Here is a 22,431-nt window from a genome sequence, read left to right on the forward strand (position 1 = left end):
TTTATGGCGCGTCATAAATTTGAGGTGTCGCCACGGCCACGCCCTTTAAGTTTTGAAAAAGTTGGCCAATGAATTTTTCGGCCCATGTCTTAAGAGCAACCTGGCCAAGTTTGAAGGTTTTTGCATTAAATATGTAGGAGGAGTTCGATCAAATGCGAGGTGTGGAAAAAAAAAGACATTTCCAACCACCAGCAGGTGGCGCTATAGGTGGATGTCACTATTTTATATATGAGCTTTCAGTCTGGGTCCAGCATTCACCGTATGAAGTTTGGGACAGATTGGATAATGTATGTGGGAGTTATAAGCGACTTCATTTTTCGTGGCGAGTGATGGCGAGTCATCAAACTTTGAAGCGTCGCCACGGCCACGCCCTTTGAGGTTTGAAAAAGTTGTCCTATGAATTTTTCCCCCCATGTCTTAAGAGTAACCTGGCCAAGTTTGAAGTCTGTAGCATGAAATCTGTAGGACAAGTTCGATCTTAAGCAAGGCGTGGAATTGGTCAAAAATGGCACGAAAACGCACTTTCCATCCAAAATGGCCGCCTTCCTGTGTACGTGGGACCATGGCGGCAAGAGACCTTTTTGTGCGTCTGGGCATGATGAATGAGTGTACCGAATTTCGTCGTCCCACGCGAAACTAATCCTATTGCGGGGACAATTTTTAAGCATCGTAGGGGGCGCTACAGAGCCAATGAGCGACTCCCAAAAATATAAAGTTTAGATTCTTTCATGTCGTCGACCGGCACGTGGCGCTCGCAAAATTTCCTGAGTTTTCGCATACCTTTTGCAAAGAATAAGAAAGAAAGAATAATAATAATAACTAGAAAGCTGCAAGCAGCTGTGAGCGGGACCGAGGTGTGCGTACGTTGGGATGTGCGTACGTTGGGCATGCGCTGGACGCTGGAGCCGCAGCTCTTCCCACACGCACGATACCCGCTGTGTACTTACGAGCACAGCATAACCCCATTGCGGAGGGGTTTTTGAAAATTTCTAGGGGGCGCCACTGAGCCATTTTTCTCCGCCCACACACGATACCCTTTACATACGTACGAGGTCGTCAGGGTGGACGTGTGTACCAAGTTTCATTACCTTGTGATGATGATAAGGCTTTCAAATCACAAACGTCATCACACGATTTTCACCGCATGGCCACGCCCACACCGTTCAGAGTTTGGAAAAGTTTCTCCATGAATTGTTGCCTCCATGTCTTAAGAGTAACTTGGCTAAGTTTGAAGTTTGTAGAATTAAATCTGTGGGAGGAGTTTGATAAAATGTGAGGTATGGAAAAAAAAGACGTTTCTGACCACCAGCAGGTGGCGCTGTTGGTGGATGTCACTATTTTATCTATGCGCGTTCAGGCTGGGTCCAGATATCACCGTATGAAGTTTGGGACAGATTGGATAATGTATGTGGAAGTTATAAGCGACTTAATTTTTCATGGCGAGTCATAACTTTGAGGCGTCGCCACGGCCACGCCCTTTGAGGTTTGAAAAAGTTTCTCCATGACTCTTTCCCCCCATGTCTTAAGAGTAACCTGGCCAGGTTTGAAGCTTGTAGCATTAAATCTGTAGGACGAGTTCGATCAAATGCGAGATGTGGAAAAAAAGAGATGTTTCCGACCACCAGCAGGTGGCGCTATAGGTGGATGTCGTTATGATAATATGTACGCGTTCAGGCTGGGTCCAGCATTCACCGTATGAAGTTTGGGACAGATTGGATAATGTATGTGGGAGTTATAAGCGACTTCATTTGTTGTGGCGAGTGATGGCGAGTCATCGAACTTTGAGGAGTTGCCACGCCCACGCCCTTTAAGTTTTGAAAAAGTTTCTCCATGAATTCCCCCCCCCATGTCTTAAGACTAACCTGGCCAAGTTTGAAGTCTGTAGCATGAAATCTGTAGGACAAGTTCGATCTTATGCAAGGCGTGGAATCGGCCAAAAATGGCACGAAAACGCACTTTCCATCCAAAATGGCCGCCTTCCTGTGTACGTGGCACCGTGATGGCATGAGACTTTTTGGTGCGTCTGGGCATGATGAATGAGTGTACCGAATTTCGTCGTCCCACGCGAAACTAATCCTATTGCGGGGACCATTTTTATGCACCGTAGGGGGCGCTACAGAGCCAATGAGCGACTCCCAAAAATATAAAGTTTAGATTCTTTCATGTCGTCGACTGGCAGGTGGTGCTCGCAAAATTTCCTGAGTTTTCGCATACCTTTTGCAAAGAATAAGAAAGAAAGAAAGAAAGAAAGAAAGAAAGAATAATAATAACTAGAAAGCTGCAAGCAGCTGTGAGCGGGACCGAGGTGTGCGTACGTTGGATGTGCGCACGTTGGGGCATGCGCTGGACGCTTGAGCTGCAGCTCTGCCCAAACGCACGATACCCTCTGCGTACTTACGATCACATAAAAACCCAAATGCGGAGGTGTTTTTGAAAATTTCTAGGGGGCGCCACTGAGCCACTTTGCTCTGCCCACACACGATACCCTTCACATACGTACGAGGTCATCAGGGTGGACGTGTGTGCCAACTTTCATGACCTTGCGATCATGATAAGGCTTTCAAATCACAAACGCCATCACATGATTTTCACCGACTGGCCACGCCCACACCGTTCAGAGTTTGGAAAAGTGTCTCCATGAATTTTTCCCCACATGACTTAAGAGTAACCTGGCCAAGTTTGAAGCTTGTGGCATTAAATCTGTAGGAGGAGTTTGAAAAAATGTGACGTGCGGAAAAAAAAAGAGGTTTCCAACCACCAGCAGGTGGCGCTATAGGAGGATGTCACTATGATAATATGTACGCGTTCAGGTCGGGTCCAGCATTCACCGTGTGAAGTTTGGGACAGATTGGATAATGAGTGTGGAAATTATAAGCGACTTAATTCTTCATGGCGAGTCATAACTTTGAGGCGTCGCCACGGCCACGCCCTTTGAGGTTTGAAAAAGTTTCTCCATGAATTTCTGCCCCCATGTCTTAAGAGTAACCTGGCCAAGTTTGAAGTCTGTAGCATGAAATCTGTAGGACAAGTTCGATCAAATGCGAGGTGTGGAAAAAAAGAGATGTTTCCAACCCCCAGCAGGTGGCGCTATAGGTGGATGTCACTATGATAATATGTACGCGTTCAGGCTGGGTCCAGCATTCACCGTATGAAGTTTGGGACAGATTGGATAATGTATGTGGGAGTTATAAGCGACTTCATTTTTTGTGGCGAGTGATGGCGAGTCATCGAACTTTGAGGCGTCGCCACGGCCACGCCCTTTGAGGTTTGAAAAAGTTTCTCCATGAATTTTTCCCCCCATGTCTTAAGAGTAACCTGGCCAAGTTTGAAGTCTGTAGCATTAAATCTGTAGGACAAGTTCGATCTTAAGCAAGGTGTGGAATCGGTCAAAAATGGCACGAAAACGCACTTTCCATCCAAAATGGCCGACTTTCTGTGGACGTGGGACCATGGCGGCATGAGACTTTTTTTTGCGTCTGGGCATGATGAATGAGTGTACCGAATTTCGTTGTCCCACGCAAAACTAATCCTATTGCGGGGACAATTTTTAAGCATCGTAGGGGGCGCTACAGAGTCAATGAGCGACTCCCAAAAATATAAAGTTTAGATTCTTTCATGTCGTCGACTGGCACGTGGCGCTTGCAAAATTTCCTGAGTTTTCGCATACCTTTTGCAAAGAATAAGAATAATAATAATAAACCTTACAGATACAATAGGGTCCTTGCAGTTTCACTGCTCGGTCCCTAATAAACCTTACAGATACAATAGGGTCCTTGCAGTTTCACTGCTCGGTCCCTAATAATAACTAGAAAGCTGCAAGCAGCTGTGAGCGGGACCGAGTGTGCGTACGTTGGGATGTGCGCACGTTGGGCATGCGCTGGACGCCGTAGTCGCGCAGCTCTGCGCACATGCACGATACCCTTTACATACGTACGAGGTCGTCAGGGTGGACGTGTGTACCAAGTTTCATGACCTTGAGATGATGATAAGGCTTTCAAATCACAAACGCCATCACACGATTTTCACCGCATGGCCACGCCCACACCAATCAGAGTTTGGAAACGTTTCTCCATGAATTGTTGCCTCCATGTCTTAAGAGTAACCTGGCTAAGTTTGAAGCTTGTAGCATTAAATCTGTGGGAGGAGTTTGACAAAATGTGAGGTGTGGAAAAAAAAGACGTTTCTGACCACCAGCAGGTGGCGCTGTAGGTGGATGTCACTATTTTATGTATGCGTGTTCAGGCTGGGTCCAGATATCACCGTATGAAATTTGGGACAGATTGGATAATGTATGTAGGAGTTATAAGCGACTTAATTTTTCATGGCGAGTCATAACTTTGAGGCGTCGCCACGGCCACGCCCTTTGAGGTTTGAAAAAGTTTCTCCATGAATTTTTCCCCCCATGTCTTAAGAGTAACCTGGCCAAGTTTGAAGGTTTTTGCATCAAATATGTAGGAGGAGTTCGATCAAATGTGAGGTGTGGAAAAAAAAAGATGTTTCCAACCACCAGCAGGTGGCGCTATAGGTGGATGTCACTATGTTATAAGTGCGCGTTCCGGCTGGGTCCAGCATTCACCGTATGAAGTTTGGGACAGATTGGAAAATGTATGTGGGAGTTATAAGCGACTTAATTTTTTGTGGCGAGTGATGGCGAGTCATCAAACTTTGAGGCGTCGCCACGGCCACGCCCTTTAAGGTTTGAAAAAGTTTCTCCATGAATTTTTCCCTCCATGTCTTAAGAGTAACCTGGCCAAGTTTGAAGTCTGTAGCATAAAATCTGTAGAACAAGTTCGATCTTAAGCAAGGCGTGGAATTGGTCAAAAATGGCACGAAAACGCACTTTCCATTCAAAATGGCCGCCATGCTGTAGGCGTGGGACCATGGCGGCAAGAGACTTTTTTGTGCGTCTGGGCATGATGAATGAGTGTACCGAATTTCATTGTCCTACGCAAAACTAATCCTATTAAGGGGACCATTTTTAAGCATCATAGGGGGCGCTACAGAGTCAATGAGCGACTCCCAAAAATATAAAGTTTAGATTCTTTCATGTCGTCGACTGGCAAGTGGCGCTCGCAAAATTTCCTGAGTTTTCGCATACCTTTTGCAAAGAATAAGAAAGAAAGAATAATAATAACTAGAAAGCTGCAAGCAGCTGTGAGCGGGACCGAGGTGTGCGTACGTTGGGATGTGCGTACGTTGGGCATGCGCTGGACGCTGGAGCCGCAGCTCTTCCCACACGCACGATACCCGCTGTGTACTTACGAGCACAGCATAACCCCAATGCGGAGGGGTTTTTGAAAATTTCTAGGGGGCGCCACTGAGCCATTCTTCTCCGCCCACACACGATACCCTTTACATACGTACGAGGTCGTCAGGGTGGACGTGTGTACCAAGTTTCATTACCTTGAGATGATGATAAGGCTTTCAAATCACAAACGTCATCACACGATTTTCACCGCATGGCCACGCCCACACCGTTCAGAGTTTGGAAAAGTTTCTCCATGAATTGTTGCCTCCATGTCTTAAGAGTACCTTGGCTAAGTTTGAAGTTTGTAGCATTAAATCTGTGGGAGGAGTTTGATAAAATGTGAGGTATGGAAAAAAAAGACGTTTCTGACCACCAGCAGGTGGCGCTTTTGGTGGATGTCACTATTTTATCTATGCGCATTCAGGCTGGGTCCAGATATCACCGTATGAAGTTTGGGACAGATTGGATAATGTATGTGGAAGTTATAAGCGACTTAATTTTTCATGGCGAGTCATAACTTTGAGGCGTCGCCACGGCCAAGCCCTTTGAGGTTTGAAAAAGTTTCTCCATGACTCTTTCCCCCCATGTCTTAAGAGTAACCTGGCCAAGTTTGAAGCTTGTAGCATTAAATCTGTAGGACGAGTTCGATCAAATGCGAGATGTGGAAAAAAAGAGATGTTTCCGACCACCAGCAGGTGGCGCTATAGGTGGATGTCGTTATGATAATATGTACGCGTTCAGGCTGGGTCCAGCATTCACCGTATGAAGTTTGGGACAGATTGGATAATGTATGTGGGAGTTATAAGCGACTTCATTTATTGTGGCGAGTGATGGCGAGTCATCGAACTTTGAGGAGTTGCCACGCCCACGCCCTTTAAGTTTTGAAAAAGTTTCTCCATGAATTTCCCCCCCATGTCTTAAGAGTAACCTGGCCAAGTTTGAAGTTTGTAGCATGAAATCTGTAGGACAAGTTCGATCTTATGCAAGGCGTGGAATCGGCCAAAAATGGCACGAAAACGCACTTTCCATCCAAAATGGCCGCCTTCCTGTGTACGTGGCACCGTGATGGCATGAGACTTTTTGGTGCGTCTGGGCATGATGAATGAGTGTACCGAATTTCGTCGTCCCACGCGAAACTAATCCTATTAAGGGGACCATTTTTATGCACCGTAGGGGGCGCTACAGAGCCAATGAGCGACTCCTAAAAATATAAAGTTTAGATTCTTTCATGTCGTCGACTGGCAGGTGGCGCTCGCAAAATTTCGTGAGTTTTCGCATACCTTTTGCAAAGAATCGGAAATAATAAAAAACCTTACAGATACAATAGGGTCCTTGCAGTTTCACTGCTCGGTCCCTAATAATAATAAACCTTACAGATACAATAGGGTCCTTGCAGTTTCACTGCTCGGTCCCTAATAATAATAATAAACCTTACAGATACAATAGGGTCCTTGCAGTGTCACTGCTCGGTCCCTAATAAACCTTACAGATACAATAGGGTCCTTTTGGTTTCACTGCTCGGTCCCTAATAACAACTAGAAAGCTGCAAGCAGCTGTGAGCGGGACCGAGGTGTGCGTACGTTGGATGTGCGCACGTTGGGGCATGCGCTGGACGCCATAGTAGCGCAGCTCTGCCCACACGCACGATATCCTCTGCATATGTACGAGTACATAAAAACCCCAATGCGGAGGGGTTTTTGAAAATTTCTAGGGGGCGCCACTGAGCCATTTTGCTCCGCCCACACACGATACCCTTTACATACGTACGAGGTTGTCAGGGTGGACGTGTGTGCCAAGTTTCATGACTTTGTGATGATGATAAGGCTTTCAAATCACAAACGCAATCACACGATGTTCAACGCCTGGCCACGCCCACATTGTTTAGAGTTTGGAAAAGTTTCTCCATGAATTTTTGCCCCCATGTCTTAAAAGTAACCTGGCCAAGTTTGAAGCTTGTAGCATGAAATCTGTAGGAGGAGTTCGATCAAATGCGAGGTGTGGAAAAAAAAAGAAATTTCCTACCACCAGCAGGTGGCGCTATAGGATGTCACTATTTTATATGTACACGTTCAGGCTGGGTCCAGCTATCACCGTATGAAGTTTGGGACAGATTGGATGATGTATGTGGGAGTTATAAGCGACTTCATTTTTCATGGCGAGTGATGGCGAGTCATTAAAATTTGAGGTGTCACCACGGCCACGCCCTTTAAGTTTTGAAAAAGTTGGCCAATGATTTTTTTCCCCCCATGTCTTAAGAGTAACCTGGCCAAGTTTCAAGTCTGTAGCATTAAATCTGTAGGAGGAGTTCGATCAAATGCGAGGTGTGGACAAAAAAAGAAATTTCCAACCACCAGCAGGTGGCGCTATAGGATGGTCACTATTTTATATGTACGCGTTCAGGCTGGGTCCAGCAATCACCGTATGGAGTTTGGGACAGATTGGATGATGTATGTGGGAGTTATAAGCGACTTAATTTTTTGTGGCGAGTGATGGCGAGTCATCAAACTTTGAGGCGTCGCCACGGCCACGCCCTTTAAGTTTTGAAAAAGTTAGCCAATGGATTTTTCCCCCCATGTCTTAAGAGTAACCTGGCCAAGTTTGAAGTGTGTAGCATTAAATCTGTAAGACAAGTTCGATCTTATGCAAGAAGTGGAATCGGTCAAAAATGGCACGAAACGCACTTTCCATCCAAAATGGCCGCCTTCCTGTGGACGTGGCATATTGGCGGCAAGAGACTTTTTTGTGCGTCTGGGCATGGTGAATGAGTTTACTGAATTTCGTTGTCCCACGCGAAACTAACCCCATTGCGGGCACCATTTTTAAGCATTGTAGGGGGCGCTACAGAGTCATTGAGTGACTCCCAAAAATTGCAGCCACAGAGGCCAGAGAGCTAGCAGCCACAGAGGCCAGAGAGCTAGCAGCCACAGAGGCCAGAGAGCTAGTAGCCACAGAGCACAGAGAGCTAGTAGCCACAGAGTACAGTGAGCTAGTAGCCACAGAGCACAGAGAGCTAGCGCCCATAGCGTCCACAGAGCTAGCACCCATAGAGGCCACTGAGCCAGAGCTAGCGCCAGAGAGCCAGAGCTAGCGCCAGAGAGCCAGAGCTGGCACCCATAGAGGCCAGAGAGACAAATAATAAGCAGACCATAATATTTTAAAAATAGACAAAATACATTGGCAGAAAAACGAAAAGTGAGCGTCACGTTATGTTTATGGACTCCATCGTGTTTTCATGATGCACTCATTGATGTCATTTTCTCTAAATATGGATAAACATGAAGGTGGAAGCTCAGCCTCTCAGAGGTTTTTCATGTTCCTGCACTGAAAAAAACAACTCATAAGATTTACTTAAAAACCCTTCGTAAGTATTTGCACTCAGATGATTTAAGTAATATTTAATTCTGCAATATCAAGTAAATTTTACTTGCCATAAAACATAACAGTTTTGAAGATATTAAGTAACATTAACTTAATTACATCTAAGTTTTAAGTTATATTTATTTAAACAAATGAAGTAAAGTCTACTTGTTTTTCATAGGCAGGAACATCATTTTACTCAAAATTTTAATTAAATGTTATGTATCTGTAGTATTTGCTGTTATGAAGTAACTTAGTAGATTTTAACGATACACTTTCAGAGTAAAGGTTATGTAGTATTTCTAGGTTTATGTACATACAACTATTTAACATTTAAATTGTATTAGGAAACTGAAGTAAAACTTACTCTTCCCCCATAATTCACGTGTTACGTTAATAAAATGTTTAATTTTACTTAAGAAGCTCTAGTTCTTACTGAATCTTAACAATACAATGTAGAAATTATGACAGTTTACTTTTTTCAGTCCCTCAGAGGTTGAGAAACACCTTCAGGTTGGATTGTTTGGATTTAAGTTTTTATTTCAGTGCACGTAATAAACCTTCTCTTTGATTTAAACAGTTTTAGAAACAGTTTTGACCTGGAATTTAAAATGTGAGCTGTGAAATAACTCATTCATCATTTAATCAACACTTTCAGATGTTTTATTTAACTCACTGTAACGCTCTTTTAACTGGACTTCCCACAAAGAGCATCAAACATCTGCAGCTCATCCAGAACGCTGCTGCTGGAGTTTTAACCCGGACTTAGGGTTAGGGTTAGGGTTAGGGGGGTTAGGGTTAGGGTTAGGGTTAGGGTTAGGGTTCAGAGATCTGAACACATCACAGCAGCTTTAAAATCTTTACTCTGGCTTCCAGTCAGTCACAGAATAGATTTTAAAAGCCTGCTGATGGTTTACAAATCCCAGAATGGTTTAGGCCCAAAATACATCTGTGATATGTTCAGAGAATATAAAGCCAGCAGAGCTCTTAGATCCAAGGACTGAAGGCTCGTGTATACTCTCGCAGCAGTGCGTCGCAGACACGACGCAGTTATTTTTGATTTATGCCTTGAAGTGCTGTCTGCGCTATGTTAATCCCACGCCACAACGCAAGAGGGACAATCACGAACAAGCTAGGATTGTGGGTGTTACGGTTACTGAGGTCATTCAACAGCAATGGCGACTGGACGAATGCGCACTTTGATTGAGATGCAGCTGATCGATCTAGAAATAGAAGAAATATTGCTACTACTGGAGCTGGCAGAGAGGGAAAGAATCGTCACGGTTAGCACGGTTAGCGTCACCATTAGCTGGTTAGCAAACCGGAAATACGCATAGTGTAGAGTGGATGTAGAGTTGACCAATCAGAGGCCTCCTTTCTCTCCTCCCTGCGGCGATGTCTGCGGCACTGTCTGCGGTGAGTTACAATTTTGGGGAGGTGCACCAGACTGTCTGCGGAGGGGGGGGGCATGTCTGCGTTAACTGCGACACACACGCAGACGACCTGGTTTCCGAGTATAAATCAGGCTTCAGGTCAGCTGGTCCAGTCCAGAGTCCAGACTAAACATGGAGAAGCAGCATTTAGCTGTTATGCTGCCAACAAGTGGAACAAACTGCCAGTGGAGATTAAACTTTCACCAAATGGAGACATTTTTAAATCCAGGTTAAAGACATTTCTGTTCTCATGTGTCTATGCATGAAATCTGCACGATATCTTTGAACTTATCTGGACTGTTGCTGGTTTTTAAATTCTTTTAAATCATTTTATTTGTTTCTCTTTATATTCTTTTATGTATTTTAATGCTTCACTAGAAAAAAATGCACCTCCAAAAATAAGTAAAAAAACAACAAATAAAAGACGTTTTTGCTTGAAATAAGCAAAAAAATCTGCCAATGAAACTAGTTAAAATCAGCTTGTCAAGATTTCTTGAAATAAGATGTGATATTTGGGACTTTTGATTTAAAAGTGATCTTGAAATGAGCTTAACACTCTGGGGTCTAAAGCCCACCGGTGGGCATTTTTCACACATCTCCAAAAACACATCTGTAACTCTGTGAGTTTTTGTGACACCATTAAAAACCTTGAAACTTCTAGTTTTCAAATATATATATATATTAAAATAAATTATATAGGTGGCCCTTTTTAAAGAGAGTGAACAGAAATCTTTGGATTTTCTGTAGTCTCAGACTGCAGCAGCTTCCTCGGCCACACCTATCGCTATTCACATGTAAAGTACCAGGTGATTGAGTGGCTATTCACAGGTGAGAACACACCCCGTTCAGCCAGCATGTGGGGGGAGGCAGCAATGTCCTGCCAGTGACAGACAAGTATCACATGGAGAGTGACAGGGGAGTGGGGGCAATCAGGGGTGTTACACACCCATCTAATTAGTATTCAACTCTCAGAGACACTGCCTGGAGTTACAAATACTTTTTTACAGTTTGTGTGAAAACAAAAAACATTTCTGACTGCACTTTGTACTTTTATGCAGCCAACACTTTTGTTTACAAGGTTCAACCTTCAAAAGTCTTGGCTAGATATATTTATAGTGTGTTTTCTTGCACTGTTTGAAGACCTCTAAAACTTGTTTTTTGTACAGTTGTGTTTAACCTCAATTTAAATAAAACTTGTTTGTATTACATTCACTTCACTCTCATATTGTTTTTTGTTCGGCTTTTCAGAATACAACCATATGTGCCACTTTTGCATAGATGTTTACAGTTAGTTGAAATAATTGAAAATGTCAAGGTGGTGACAACTGCCTCAAAGTCTCTGAAAAGGCCTTAGACTCCAGAGGGTTAAAAACCTCTTCAAATGAAAAAAAAAGCTTGTTTCATATGAAATGTGACTCAAAACAAGATGTTTTCAAGACTTTTTCATTTAACAAGATATTCCAGATGTATTAAAACAAGTCCCTATATCTGGCTGAAATGGTGCTTGTTAGGCAGTTGTGTCTGATATTAAGTGTAATGAGATACTCAGTGAGACAAATATACTTGGTAAGATTTAGATTTTTTCCAGGGTTCTTCCACTCCCTGCTGCAATGCTTTTATTTTAGGTGAAGCACTTTGAACTGTTCTGTACATGAAATGTGCTACAAATAAATCTGATTTGATTTTAACATGTGGAACAAAGAGAGGAAACGTCCCAGATTTAGTTGTTTTTCCTAAAAATCAGCTGATTCTTTTCAGGTTTTAACATGTGGGAAACACACAGAAGAATCAAATTATCAGGAAACAACAAGGAAAAAAAAAGAGTTTGAACCTTAAAGCTCAGTTTGAATCGTTCTGGTTTTAAATCCCAACATCTGCCCTTTCAGGGACATCATTTCTTCTTCCAAACAGCCGAAGAAAAGCTCATTTTCACTCAGAACCAGAGGAGACGCCCAGCTGCAGCCGAAGAAACAGTAACAAAAAGCCTTCAAATACGCAGAGAAATGTTTGGATTGCACGCCCCACACATGTGAAATGTCTTCACTTTCACCTTTTTACAAGATTCAAATATTTAAGAAGATCTGAAAGTAAATTTGGACAAAATTCCTTTAGATTTCTGATGGTTTCAGAGAAAAAGAAACTTCTGTCACAAAATGCAACCATATATACAATGTATACATACATTCCACTATATTGTTGTTGCTTGTTTTTAAATTCATTTAAATGATTTTATTTGTTTCTCTTTATATTCTTTTATGTATTTTTAATGCTTCTTCCACTCCCTGCTGCAATGCTTTTATTTTAGGTGAAGCACTTTGAACTGTTCTGTACATGAAATGTGCTACAAATAAACTTTATTTCAACGTTTCTTTACAAACGCTGGAAGCACCCGACACTTCATTCTGAAGCAGCTGTGCAGACTAACCAGATGTGTTCAGGTCCAACAGCTTAGCTCCCCCAGAGAACAGATTCCTGCACATGAGTCGGACTTTGCTCAGGCTGAGTCCGTACATGACGGGGTTAAAGAGCGGCTGGCAGATGATGAAGTACGTGGATAAGAGGATGCGCAGGATGCTGGGGAAGTGGCTCAGGTCGAACCTGCTCTGTAAGATCTCAAAGAAGCAGGCGAAGGAGAAGTTGAGCAGGGAGGCCAGGTGAGGCGTGCAGGTGCTGACGGCCTTCTGTCGGGTCTGCCTGGAGCCTGAAAAACACACTCTGAGGATCCTCAGGTACGTGTAAAGGATCAGAAGTGAGAGGCCGATGAGCACGGTGAAAGTGTAGACGAGTCCGTACACGTTGTTCACCGAGGTGTCGCCGCACGCCAGCCTCACCATGTAGTAGTTGTTGCAGAAAAGCCTGTCGATCGCGTTCCCGCACAGCTGCAAGGAGGCGTTCAGCGAAATCATGACGGTCACCACGACAACGGGCAGCAGCCAGCTGAACACGATCAGCCGGACCACCCTGTGCAGGGTCATCCGTGAGCTGTACAGCAGCGGGTGGCAGATGGCCACGTATCTGTCATAGGACATCACGGCCAAACTGTAAAACTCTACGTTCACATACGTGTACAAGCAGAAAACCTGCAGGAAGCAGAGAGGAGCAGAAACAGTGTGAACGTCAGAAAGGATCTGAATCAGCAGGGATGGAAACATCCCTGAACTACCATACAGCTCATTCACAAACAGGCTGCACAGAAACATGTACATGGGTTCATGTAAGCTCCTGTTCACACCGATAACCACGATGAGCAGAACATTAGAACCGATGATCAGGGCGTACAAACACATGATAAACAGGAAAACCAGATATTTGTAAGGGCCGACATCAGAGTAAGCAGCGAGGGTGAAATATGAAACCTGAGAAAAGTTCATCATCAACACAGCGACAGCTTTCACAGGAAACTGTTACCTGCTGCTTTACAAGGGTTCAAGTTGTTTAGCTGCTGAAGAGCTAACTCAGCTGTGAGTCCTGAAAGGTTTCTGCCTCCTTTAAACCCTCAGATCACACATGCACATCCCACATGCACACACACTGGTTTCCATGTTTGAGGAGGAGCAACTTTTTGATCATCACTTGTGGGTACCACCCTTTCTAAAGGTTCTACAGGGATGAAAAAATAAATAAATAAATAAATCAGGTATTCCGACCACATCCTTGTAAACTCACACAGGACTTCAAACATCTGAATTGTTGAAGTAATGCTCAGTGGGGACGTATGAGAAATCCAGTTATCATGGTTCATGGGAACCACATTTACATATTATTAGCATAATTCACACAAATTCCCTTGTGATTAGTCAAGTCAAGTCTTTTATTGTCAGATACACAGAACAACAGGCGGACTGGGCACTGAAATTCTTAGGACAGGGCACCGTACAGCAGCTACCATAACACATAACATGCCGTAACATGTCATGTCACAAGTACTCCAACAAAGACAGTAACAATAAATAGGCAATGTGGATACTACCATATACATTTTAACGCTAATTACAAGAGCTGTACTGAACATATAATACACATAATAGCCTATGCTAATCTAAGACCTATACTGACCTATAATATAGGGTAAAATAAAAAATACAATGTTGCAGTGCAAACAGCAGAGGAGGTAGGCATGTGTAAAGTATAAAGTATGTAAAGTATAAGTGTAAGTGTTGAGTGTGTAAGTGATGAGAGTGCATTTTAGTCCATTTAGGAGCCTGATGGCCTTTGGAAAAAAACTGTTCTGCATTCTGTGTGAGACCGGATGCTTCTGTACCGCCTACCAGAAGGCAGCATGGTGAACAGTCTGAAGGATGGTGAACAGTCTGAAGGATGGTGAACAGTCTGAAAGATGGTGAACAGTCTGAAGGATGGTGAACAGTCTGAAAGATGGTGAACAGTCTGAAGGATGGCAGTCTTTGAGGATTCTGCCAGCTCTACGAAGACATCTTGTGTGGTAGATGAAGGGTTGGGAGTTTCCTACCGATGATGCACTCAGCAGATCGGACCACCCTGCATAGGGCCTTACGGTCCATGGCTGTGCAGCTCCCCAACCACACTGAGATGCTACCAGTCAGGATGCTTTCTATAGTGCACCTATAAAAGTTGGTGAGGATGACTGGGTTCATGCCTTCTTGAGTCTCCTCAGGAAGAAGAGGCGTTTCCGGGCAGCTTTGACCACCTTGTCCGTGTGGGCAGACCAGGTGAGATCATGGCTGATATTTACCCCAAGGAACTTGAAGCAGCTGACCTTTTCTACCTCAGATCCGCTGATGTGGAGAGGTGGATGCTCCACCCCCTGCCGCCTCCTAAAGTCCACGATCATCTCCTTAGTTTTGCTTATGTTGAGAGAGAGGTGGTTCTCCTGACACCATGTTGTTAGGGTGTCAACCTTCTTTCTGTAGGCTGACTCGTCATTGTTAGTGATGAGGCCCACAATGGTTGTGTCATCAGCAAACTTCACGATGAGGTTGGATCTGTGCGTTGTCACACTGTCATGTGTGAACAAGGAGAACAGGAAGGGGCTGAGCACACAACCCTGGGTGCCAGTGTTTGTGACCACTGCGGCTGAAGTGCTGTCACCGAGTCTCACCACCTGTGGCCTCCCCGTCAGGAAGCTGTAGATCCATTTGAAGAGGGAGGTGTTTAGTCTCAGGTCTGCAAGCTTGGAGATGAGTCTGGAGGGGATGATGGTGCTGAACGCTGAGCTGTGATCAATGAACAGCATCCTCACATACGAATCCCTCTTTTCCAGGTGGGAGAGAGCGGTGTGCACTGCCAGTGCGATGGCGTCGTCTGTGGACCTGTTGGACCGGTATGCAAACTGCATCGGGTCCAGGGCGATGGCGTCGTCTGTGGACCTGTTGGACCGGTATGCAAACTGCATTGGGTCCAGGGCGATGGCGTCGTCTGTAGACCTGTTGGTCCGGTATGCAAACTGCATCGGGTCCAGGGTGATGGCGTCATCTGTAGACCTGTTGGACCGGTATGCAAACTGCATCGGGTCCAGGGCGATGGCGTCGTCTGTGGACCTGTTGGACCGGTATGCAAACTGCATCGGGTCCAGGGCGATGGCATCTCCACCCTGGTCCTGTAGGTCCTTTAAGCAGATTTGATGGACCTCAAAAGGTCATATCTGGCCTTCATGTACTGATCAGGATCCCCTGAGTTAAAGGCGGCAGACCTGTCTCTGAGGCTGGCCCGTTGTTTGTTGTCTGTTTGTATGCAGAGAGGAGAAGAATGGAGGTGTGATCTGCTTTTCCAAAAGCAGGGCGGGGGATGGGTTTTTTAACTGCCCCGGAATGCAGTATAGCAGTGATCAAGGGTCTGGTCTCCCCGTGTAGGGAAGTCAATGTGCTAATGGTATTTTGGCAGGACCTTCTTCATGTTAACTCTGTTGAAATCTCCAACAACAATGAAGGCTGCCTCTGGGTGCACATTCTCCAGACCGCTGATAATACCGTACAGTTCATCCAAAGCAGCAGCCTTCAGCCTTCCAGTACTGTTATATCCGTAGCCCATAAAATGTTAACCATAACACACAGTGGCGGTCCGACACTGATTTACGCCCCGGGCGAAACCCGGTGCTGGTGCCGCCCCCCCCCCCCCTCCCCCCCTCCCCCCCTCCCCCTCCCCCTCCCCCTCCCCCCTCTCACCCTCACTTTTTTTTTTTTTTTTGGGATCGTTTTTTTTTTTTTTTTGTATTTTTTTTTTTTTTTTTTTACCTAACCCCCCCCCCCCCCGCGATGCCGGCCCGGGCGCCTGCACCTCTGTGGCCGAAACGCAGTCGCGGTCCGACACTGATTTACGGCTGGCGCCCCCAACCCCCCTACTGCTCACAGAAAGACACTTCACTGTGCGTTGTGGTGGGAGCATCGGTGTAGTGTAGTGTTAGGTTAGCAGACTGACCTGTCTTTATTTCGTTCTCCGTCCGTTTTCACCCGTTTGGTCCATCACCACCTGTAATACTGTGCTGGCTCATTCTGTCTTCTTCACTTTTCCATTAGTACTATTATTGATACCACGTTCGTCGCCCTCTGGCACAGAAACACCTCCAATATCTTTCTGTCCGTATCCATCAGGAGAACGAGCCCAGTACAAATGTTTTGGTCAAAATCCTCACTTTAGGTCCACCAAAAGCATGAATATGCAGCGTAAATGTTGCCGCATCGAAATAACACGACGTTTATTTGCGTAATTAATTATTTCCATCCACACGAAATGCCATCAAACATCCTGTTTTCTGTGTTTATTTGAAAGCCGCGCGCGTTCATCCCCCTCGCTAAACATGTCCCGTTTCAGCAGTCAGGTTGCTGGGTGATTTCTACAACAGCTTCAGCCAATGATGGCCAGGCCCTGCGTAAAGCGCTTCCCCTCGCTCCATCGCATTTCTTTCCTATTGGTCAACGGAGCCCAGCTCAAAGAGAGGCTTCCTTCAAGCCATGAGGAAAAGGCTCATATGTAGTTTTTCCTGTAGAATAATCTACAGTGATCGTTTAAGAAAAAGTGCAGTTTGCAGGCGTTCCTTCAGGCAAATCACCAGGAATGCTAAGGGGTTAAGGCAGTTATGATACTTTATTGTGTCATAATGATAATGATTACACTTGACACTTTTTTTGTTATCACCCTGTGAGTGAATGAAAGGCTTGAAATCACAAATGACCGACCAAGGGGAAAAATACAATCAACAAAAGGAAAAAAAAAACATAATAATAACAGTAATAATAGTAATAGTAATAGTAATAATAATGCACTCTCATTCAAAACTATTCATTAATAATTAAAAAAAATATATATTGAATCATCCCCCCTCCCCCCTGCACAAACTCTGCACTGTGCTGCCTTGCTCACCTAACACGAGAGGTGAGAGTCTCAGGAGGGGGCGCCGAAAACAACTGTGGCCGAAACGTGTATTGATGATGTGTGATCTGAGTCTGAGTATGGCCAAGGGGAGGAGGGGAAGATGGGGGCGCCACGATTGCGCCCCCCCCCCCCCCCAAACCCCTCTCGATCTTTTTTTTTTTTTTACATTTTTTTTTTTACATTTTTTTTTTTTACATTTTTAAAAAAAAAATTTTTTTTTTTTTTTCACTCCCCCGTGATGCCGCCCCCCACGCGATGCCGCCCCGGGCGCATGCCCGGTCTGCCCGCCCCTAGGACCGCCCCTGATAACACAGACCCCTCCGGCCCTGCACTTACCTGAGTCAGCAGTCCTGTCCTGGCGGAATATGTTGAATCCCGACGGTGTAACAGCTGTGTCGGGTATCTCCGGGACGAGCCATGTCTCCACGAATGTCAAAACACAGCAGTTTGTGATATCCCGTTGAAATTTGGTCCGTGCATTAAGTTCATCCATCTTGTTGTCAGAGGACTGAACGTTGGCAAGTAAGATGGTTGGTAGAGTTGGTTGGAAGTCCCTTTTTCGAGTACGGACGAGGACTCCAGCACGTCGGCCTCGTTTCTTCCTCCTCCGTCTTGTAGGTAAACAAAGCGGCAGAAAAAAAAAGAGCCCGCTGCAGTCCGAGTTCGCACTCAAACTCCAGAAAGTTGAGTGAAAGTTCGTGAAATAATCCTTTCCAAGTGACGAACGTATAGACGTTCAGAAGTGTCTGCTGGTCATACTGTGTGAGTGACACTGTCACGCAAACGAAACAAGCAAAGACAACTAGCAAAACAAACAGAAAGTTTGGTAGCGGCGACAGAGCTCCCATCAGTGCGACCGTCTTGCTGGCGCATCGGAACATTCCCGGAACATTAGTGGGGACTGTGCAAAAAAGTGTGTTACTTATGACAAATGATGTAGGAGTCTGGGTCCTATTTGGGTTTATTGATATTTGGATAGCTATTTGAGTTTACATGTTTAAATATGATTTACGTTAATTGTAATAAAAAAAGGTAAAAAATTGCGTACATTGCCTTTCATTTGTTGTTAATCTCGGGAGAGTTTGGTTACGGGGTCATTATGGTCAGGTGGCTTAGAGTGGAGCCACACAGTTTTTTGACCTTTCTCTCTCTCTGTCACTCTCTTTGTTTTTTCTTTCACCTTTTTTATTTTCTCATATTGGATCATTGCTGTAACATTCTTTCCGGTCACCAACCAGGCGATGTGGGGGTCACCAACCGGGCGATGTGGGGGTCACCAACAGGGCGATGTGGTGGTCAGCAACCGGGTGATGTGGGGGTCACCAACTGGGCGATGTGGGGGTCACCAACCGGGCGATGTGGGGGTCACCAACTGGGGCGATGTCGGGGTCACCAACCGTGCGATGTGGGGGTCAACAACAGGGCGATGTGGTGGTCAGCAACCGGGCGATGTGGGGGTCACCAACCGGGCTATGTGGTGGTCACCAACCGGGCAATGTGGGGGTCACCAACTGGGCGATGTGGGGCTCACCAACTGGGGCGATGTCGGAGTCACCAACCGGGCGATGTGGTGGTCAGCAACCGGGCGATGTGGGGGTCACCAACCGGGCGATGTGGGGGTCATCAACCGGGCGATGTTGGGATCACCAACCGGGCGATGTGGTGGTCACCAACCGGGCGATGTAGGGATCACCAACCGGGCGATGTGGTGGTCACCAACCGGGCGATGTTGGGATCATCAACCGGGCGATGTGGGGGTCACCAACCGGGCTATGTGGTGGTCACCAACCGGGCGATGTGGGGGTCACCAACTGGGCGATGTGGGGGTCACCAACCGGGCGATGTGAGGCTCACCAACTGGGGCGATGTCGGGGTCACCAACCGGGCGATGTAGGGGTCACCAACAGGGCAATGTGGGGGTCAGAAACCGGGCGATGTGGTGGTCACCAACCGGGCGATGTGGGGGTCACCAACCGGGTGATGTGGGGGTCACCAACCGGGCGATGTGGGGATCACCAACCGGGCGATGTGGGGGTCACCAACAGCGCGATGTGGTGGTCAGCAACCGGGCGATGTGGGGGTCACCAACCGGGCGATGTGGGGGTCACCAACCGGGCGATGTTGGGATCACCAACCGGGCGATGTGGTGGTCACCAACCGGGCGATGTTGGGATCACAAACCGGGCGATGTGGGGGTCACCAACCGGGCGATGTGGTTGTCACGATAAACTACAGTCATGTTGGGCCTGGTGAGCGATAAACTACAGCCATGGTGGGCCTGGTGGGTGATAAACTACAGTCATGGTGGGCCTGGTGGGTGATAAACTACAATGATGGTGGGCCTGGTGAGCGATAAACTACAGCCATGGTGGGCCTGGTGGGTGATAAACTACAGTCATGGTGGGCCTGGTGAGCGATAAACTACAGCCATGGTGGGCCTGGTGGGTGATAAACTACAATGATGGTGGGCCTGGTGAGCGATAAACTACAGCCATGGTGGGCCTGGTGGGTGATAAACTACAATGATGGTGGGCCTGGTGGGCGATATCCTACAGCGATGGTGGGCCTAGTGGGCAATAAACTACAGCGATTGTTGGCCTGGTGGGCGATAAACTACAGCGATGGTGGGCGATAAACTCCTGCAATGGTGGGCCTGGTGGGCGATAAACTACTGCGATGTTGGGCCTGGTGGGCGATAAACTACAGCCATTGTGGGCCTGGTGGGCATTAAACTACAGCCATGGTGGGCCTGGTGGGTGATAAACTACAGTGATGGTGGGCCTGGTGGGCAATAAACGACAATGATGGTGGGCCTGGTGGGCGATAAACGACAATGATTGTGGGCCTGGTGGGCGATAAACTACAGCAATGATGAGCCTGGTGGGTGATAAACTACAGCGATGATGAGCCTGGTGGGCAATAAACTACAGCGACGTTGGATCTGTTGGGCAATAAACTACAGAAATTATGAGCCTGGAGGGCGATAAACTACAGCGATGGTGGGCCTGGTGGGTGATAAACTACAGCAATGATGAGCCTGGTGGGCAATAAACTACAGCGATGGTGGTTCTGGTGGGTGATAAACTACAGCGCTGATGCACCTGGTGGGTGATAAACTACAGCGCTGATGCACCTGGTGGGCAATAAACTACAGCGATGGTGGGCCTGGTGGGCGATAAACTACAGCGATGGTGGGCCTGGTGGGCGATAAACTACTGCGATGTTGGGCCTGGTGGGCGATAAACTACAGCCATTGTGGGCCTGGTGGGCATTAAACTACAGCCATGGTGGGCCTGGTGGGTGATAAACTACAGCGATGGTGGGCCTGGTGGGCAATAAACGACAATGATGGTGGGCCTGGTGGGCGATAAACGACAATGATTGTGGGCCTGGTGGGCGATAAACTACAGCAATGATGAGCCTGGTGGGTGATAAACTACAGCGATGATGAGCCTGGTGGGCAATAAACTACAGCGACGTTGGATCTGTTGGGCAATAAACTACAGAAATTATGAGCCTGGAGGGCGATAAACTACAGCGATGGTGGGCCTGGTGGGTGATAAACTACAGCAATGATGAGCCTGGTGGGCAATAAACTACAGCGATGGTGGTTCTGGTGGGTGATAAACTACAGCGCTGATGCACCTGGTGGGTGATAAACTACAGCGCTGATGCACCTGGTGGGCAATAAACTACAGCGATGGTGGGCCTGGTGGGCGATAAACTACAGCCATGGTGGGCCTGGTCGGCAATAAACCACAGCCATGGTGGGCCTGGTGGGCGATAAGCTACAGCCATGGTGGGTGATAAACTACAGCCATGTTGGGCCTGGTGGGCGATAAACTACAGCGATGGTGGGCCTGGTGGGCGATAAACTACAGCGATGGTGGGTCTGACCGGGTGAAAGACAGTGACAGCATGATATTCAAAGGAGGAGGGAGAGAATAAAGAGAGGGAACAAAGAGAGTATTTCCAGTCCCTGGAAATAATCAGGCCAGTACCACCGCCTCGCCTCGCAGCTCTGGGAGTGGAGTGTGAGAGAAAGAGTACGCATCAGACAGAGCTGCGGGCGTGGCAGTGTTTCCTGGGGTGATCCAGGTCTCTGTAAGAGCAAGAAAGTTAAGGGAGAGCATGGATGCATAGCCTGAGATAAACTCAGCCTTCTGCACAGCAGACTGGCAGCTCCACAGCCCCCCTGCCGCCACTTATGCAGCACGAGTGGAGAAAGAAGGATAGATAAGGTTAGTGGGGTCCTCTGGGTCTGACCCTGCTTCTGCATGGTCGCCGACACCAAGAGGAAAGAACGGGAATGAAGCATATGGTTAGTCCAAAGATGGCACTTTACAACAGTTGGTCGTCCAGGGTCACACCCAGATTCCTCGCGGTCCGGGTTGATGTCACCACGGAGTCATCCATGGTGATGGCCAGGTCTCTGAACGGGCAGCCCTTCCCCAGGCGAAAAACCAGCTCAGTCTCAGGTTGAGCTTAAGGTGGTGCATCAACATCCACCCCGAGATGTCTGCCAGGCACGCAGCAATGCCTCCACTTGGGTGTCAGAAGGGGGCAAAGACAGAATCAGCTGGGTGTTCTCTGCATAGCAGTGGTAGGAAAAGTTATGGGAGTGGATGACAGAACCAAGAGGGAGAAAAGAAGAGGACCCTGGACCGAACCTTGCGGAACCCCAGTGGTGAACCCCGGTGGACAAGCACAGACAACCTTTGGGCCACAGCTCCTGGAAGCTGCATCTGCAATGTAAGTCATGAACATAGCCCAATTAGATTTCATGTCCCATACCTCCTACCTACCAGGGGAGGTATGGGACCTCCAGCTCACTTCTTCATTGCCCACATGGGCATTGAAGTCCACCAGGAGAACAATGGAACCCCTAGGTATAACTACTCCAGTACACCAGCCAGAGACTCTAAGAAGGCTGGGTAATCTGAGCTGCTCTTTAGTGCGTACTCACAAACCACAGTCAGGACCTTCCCTCCTGCGAAGTGCAGTCACAATAAGGCAACCCTCTAGTTCCCTGGGGAGAAGTCCACA

At 46.7% G+C, this 22,431-nt stretch overlaps 1 protein-coding gene across 1 annotated transcript; it reads right to left on the reverse strand.

Moving 5' to 3' along the window:
- Positions 1–12,458: 12,458 nt before the first annotated feature.
- LOC142388991 (olfactory receptor 10A6-like) lies at positions 12,459–13,412 on the reverse strand. The gene has a single exon (XM_075474541.1). It carries the CDS (start codon positions 13,410–13,412, stop codon positions 12,459–12,461), a length of 954 nt encoding a protein of 317 aa, XP_075330656.1.
- Between the last annotated feature and the right edge of the window lie 9,019 nt (positions 13,413–22,431).

The sequence above is a fragment of the Odontesthes bonariensis genome, chromosome 9, assembly GCF_027942865.1.
Source record: "Odontesthes bonariensis isolate fOdoBon6 chromosome 9, fOdoBon6.hap1, whole genome shotgun sequence".
Classification (NCBI taxonomy): Eukaryota; Metazoa; Chordata; class Actinopteri; order Atheriniformes; family Atherinopsidae; genus Odontesthes; species Odontesthes bonariensis.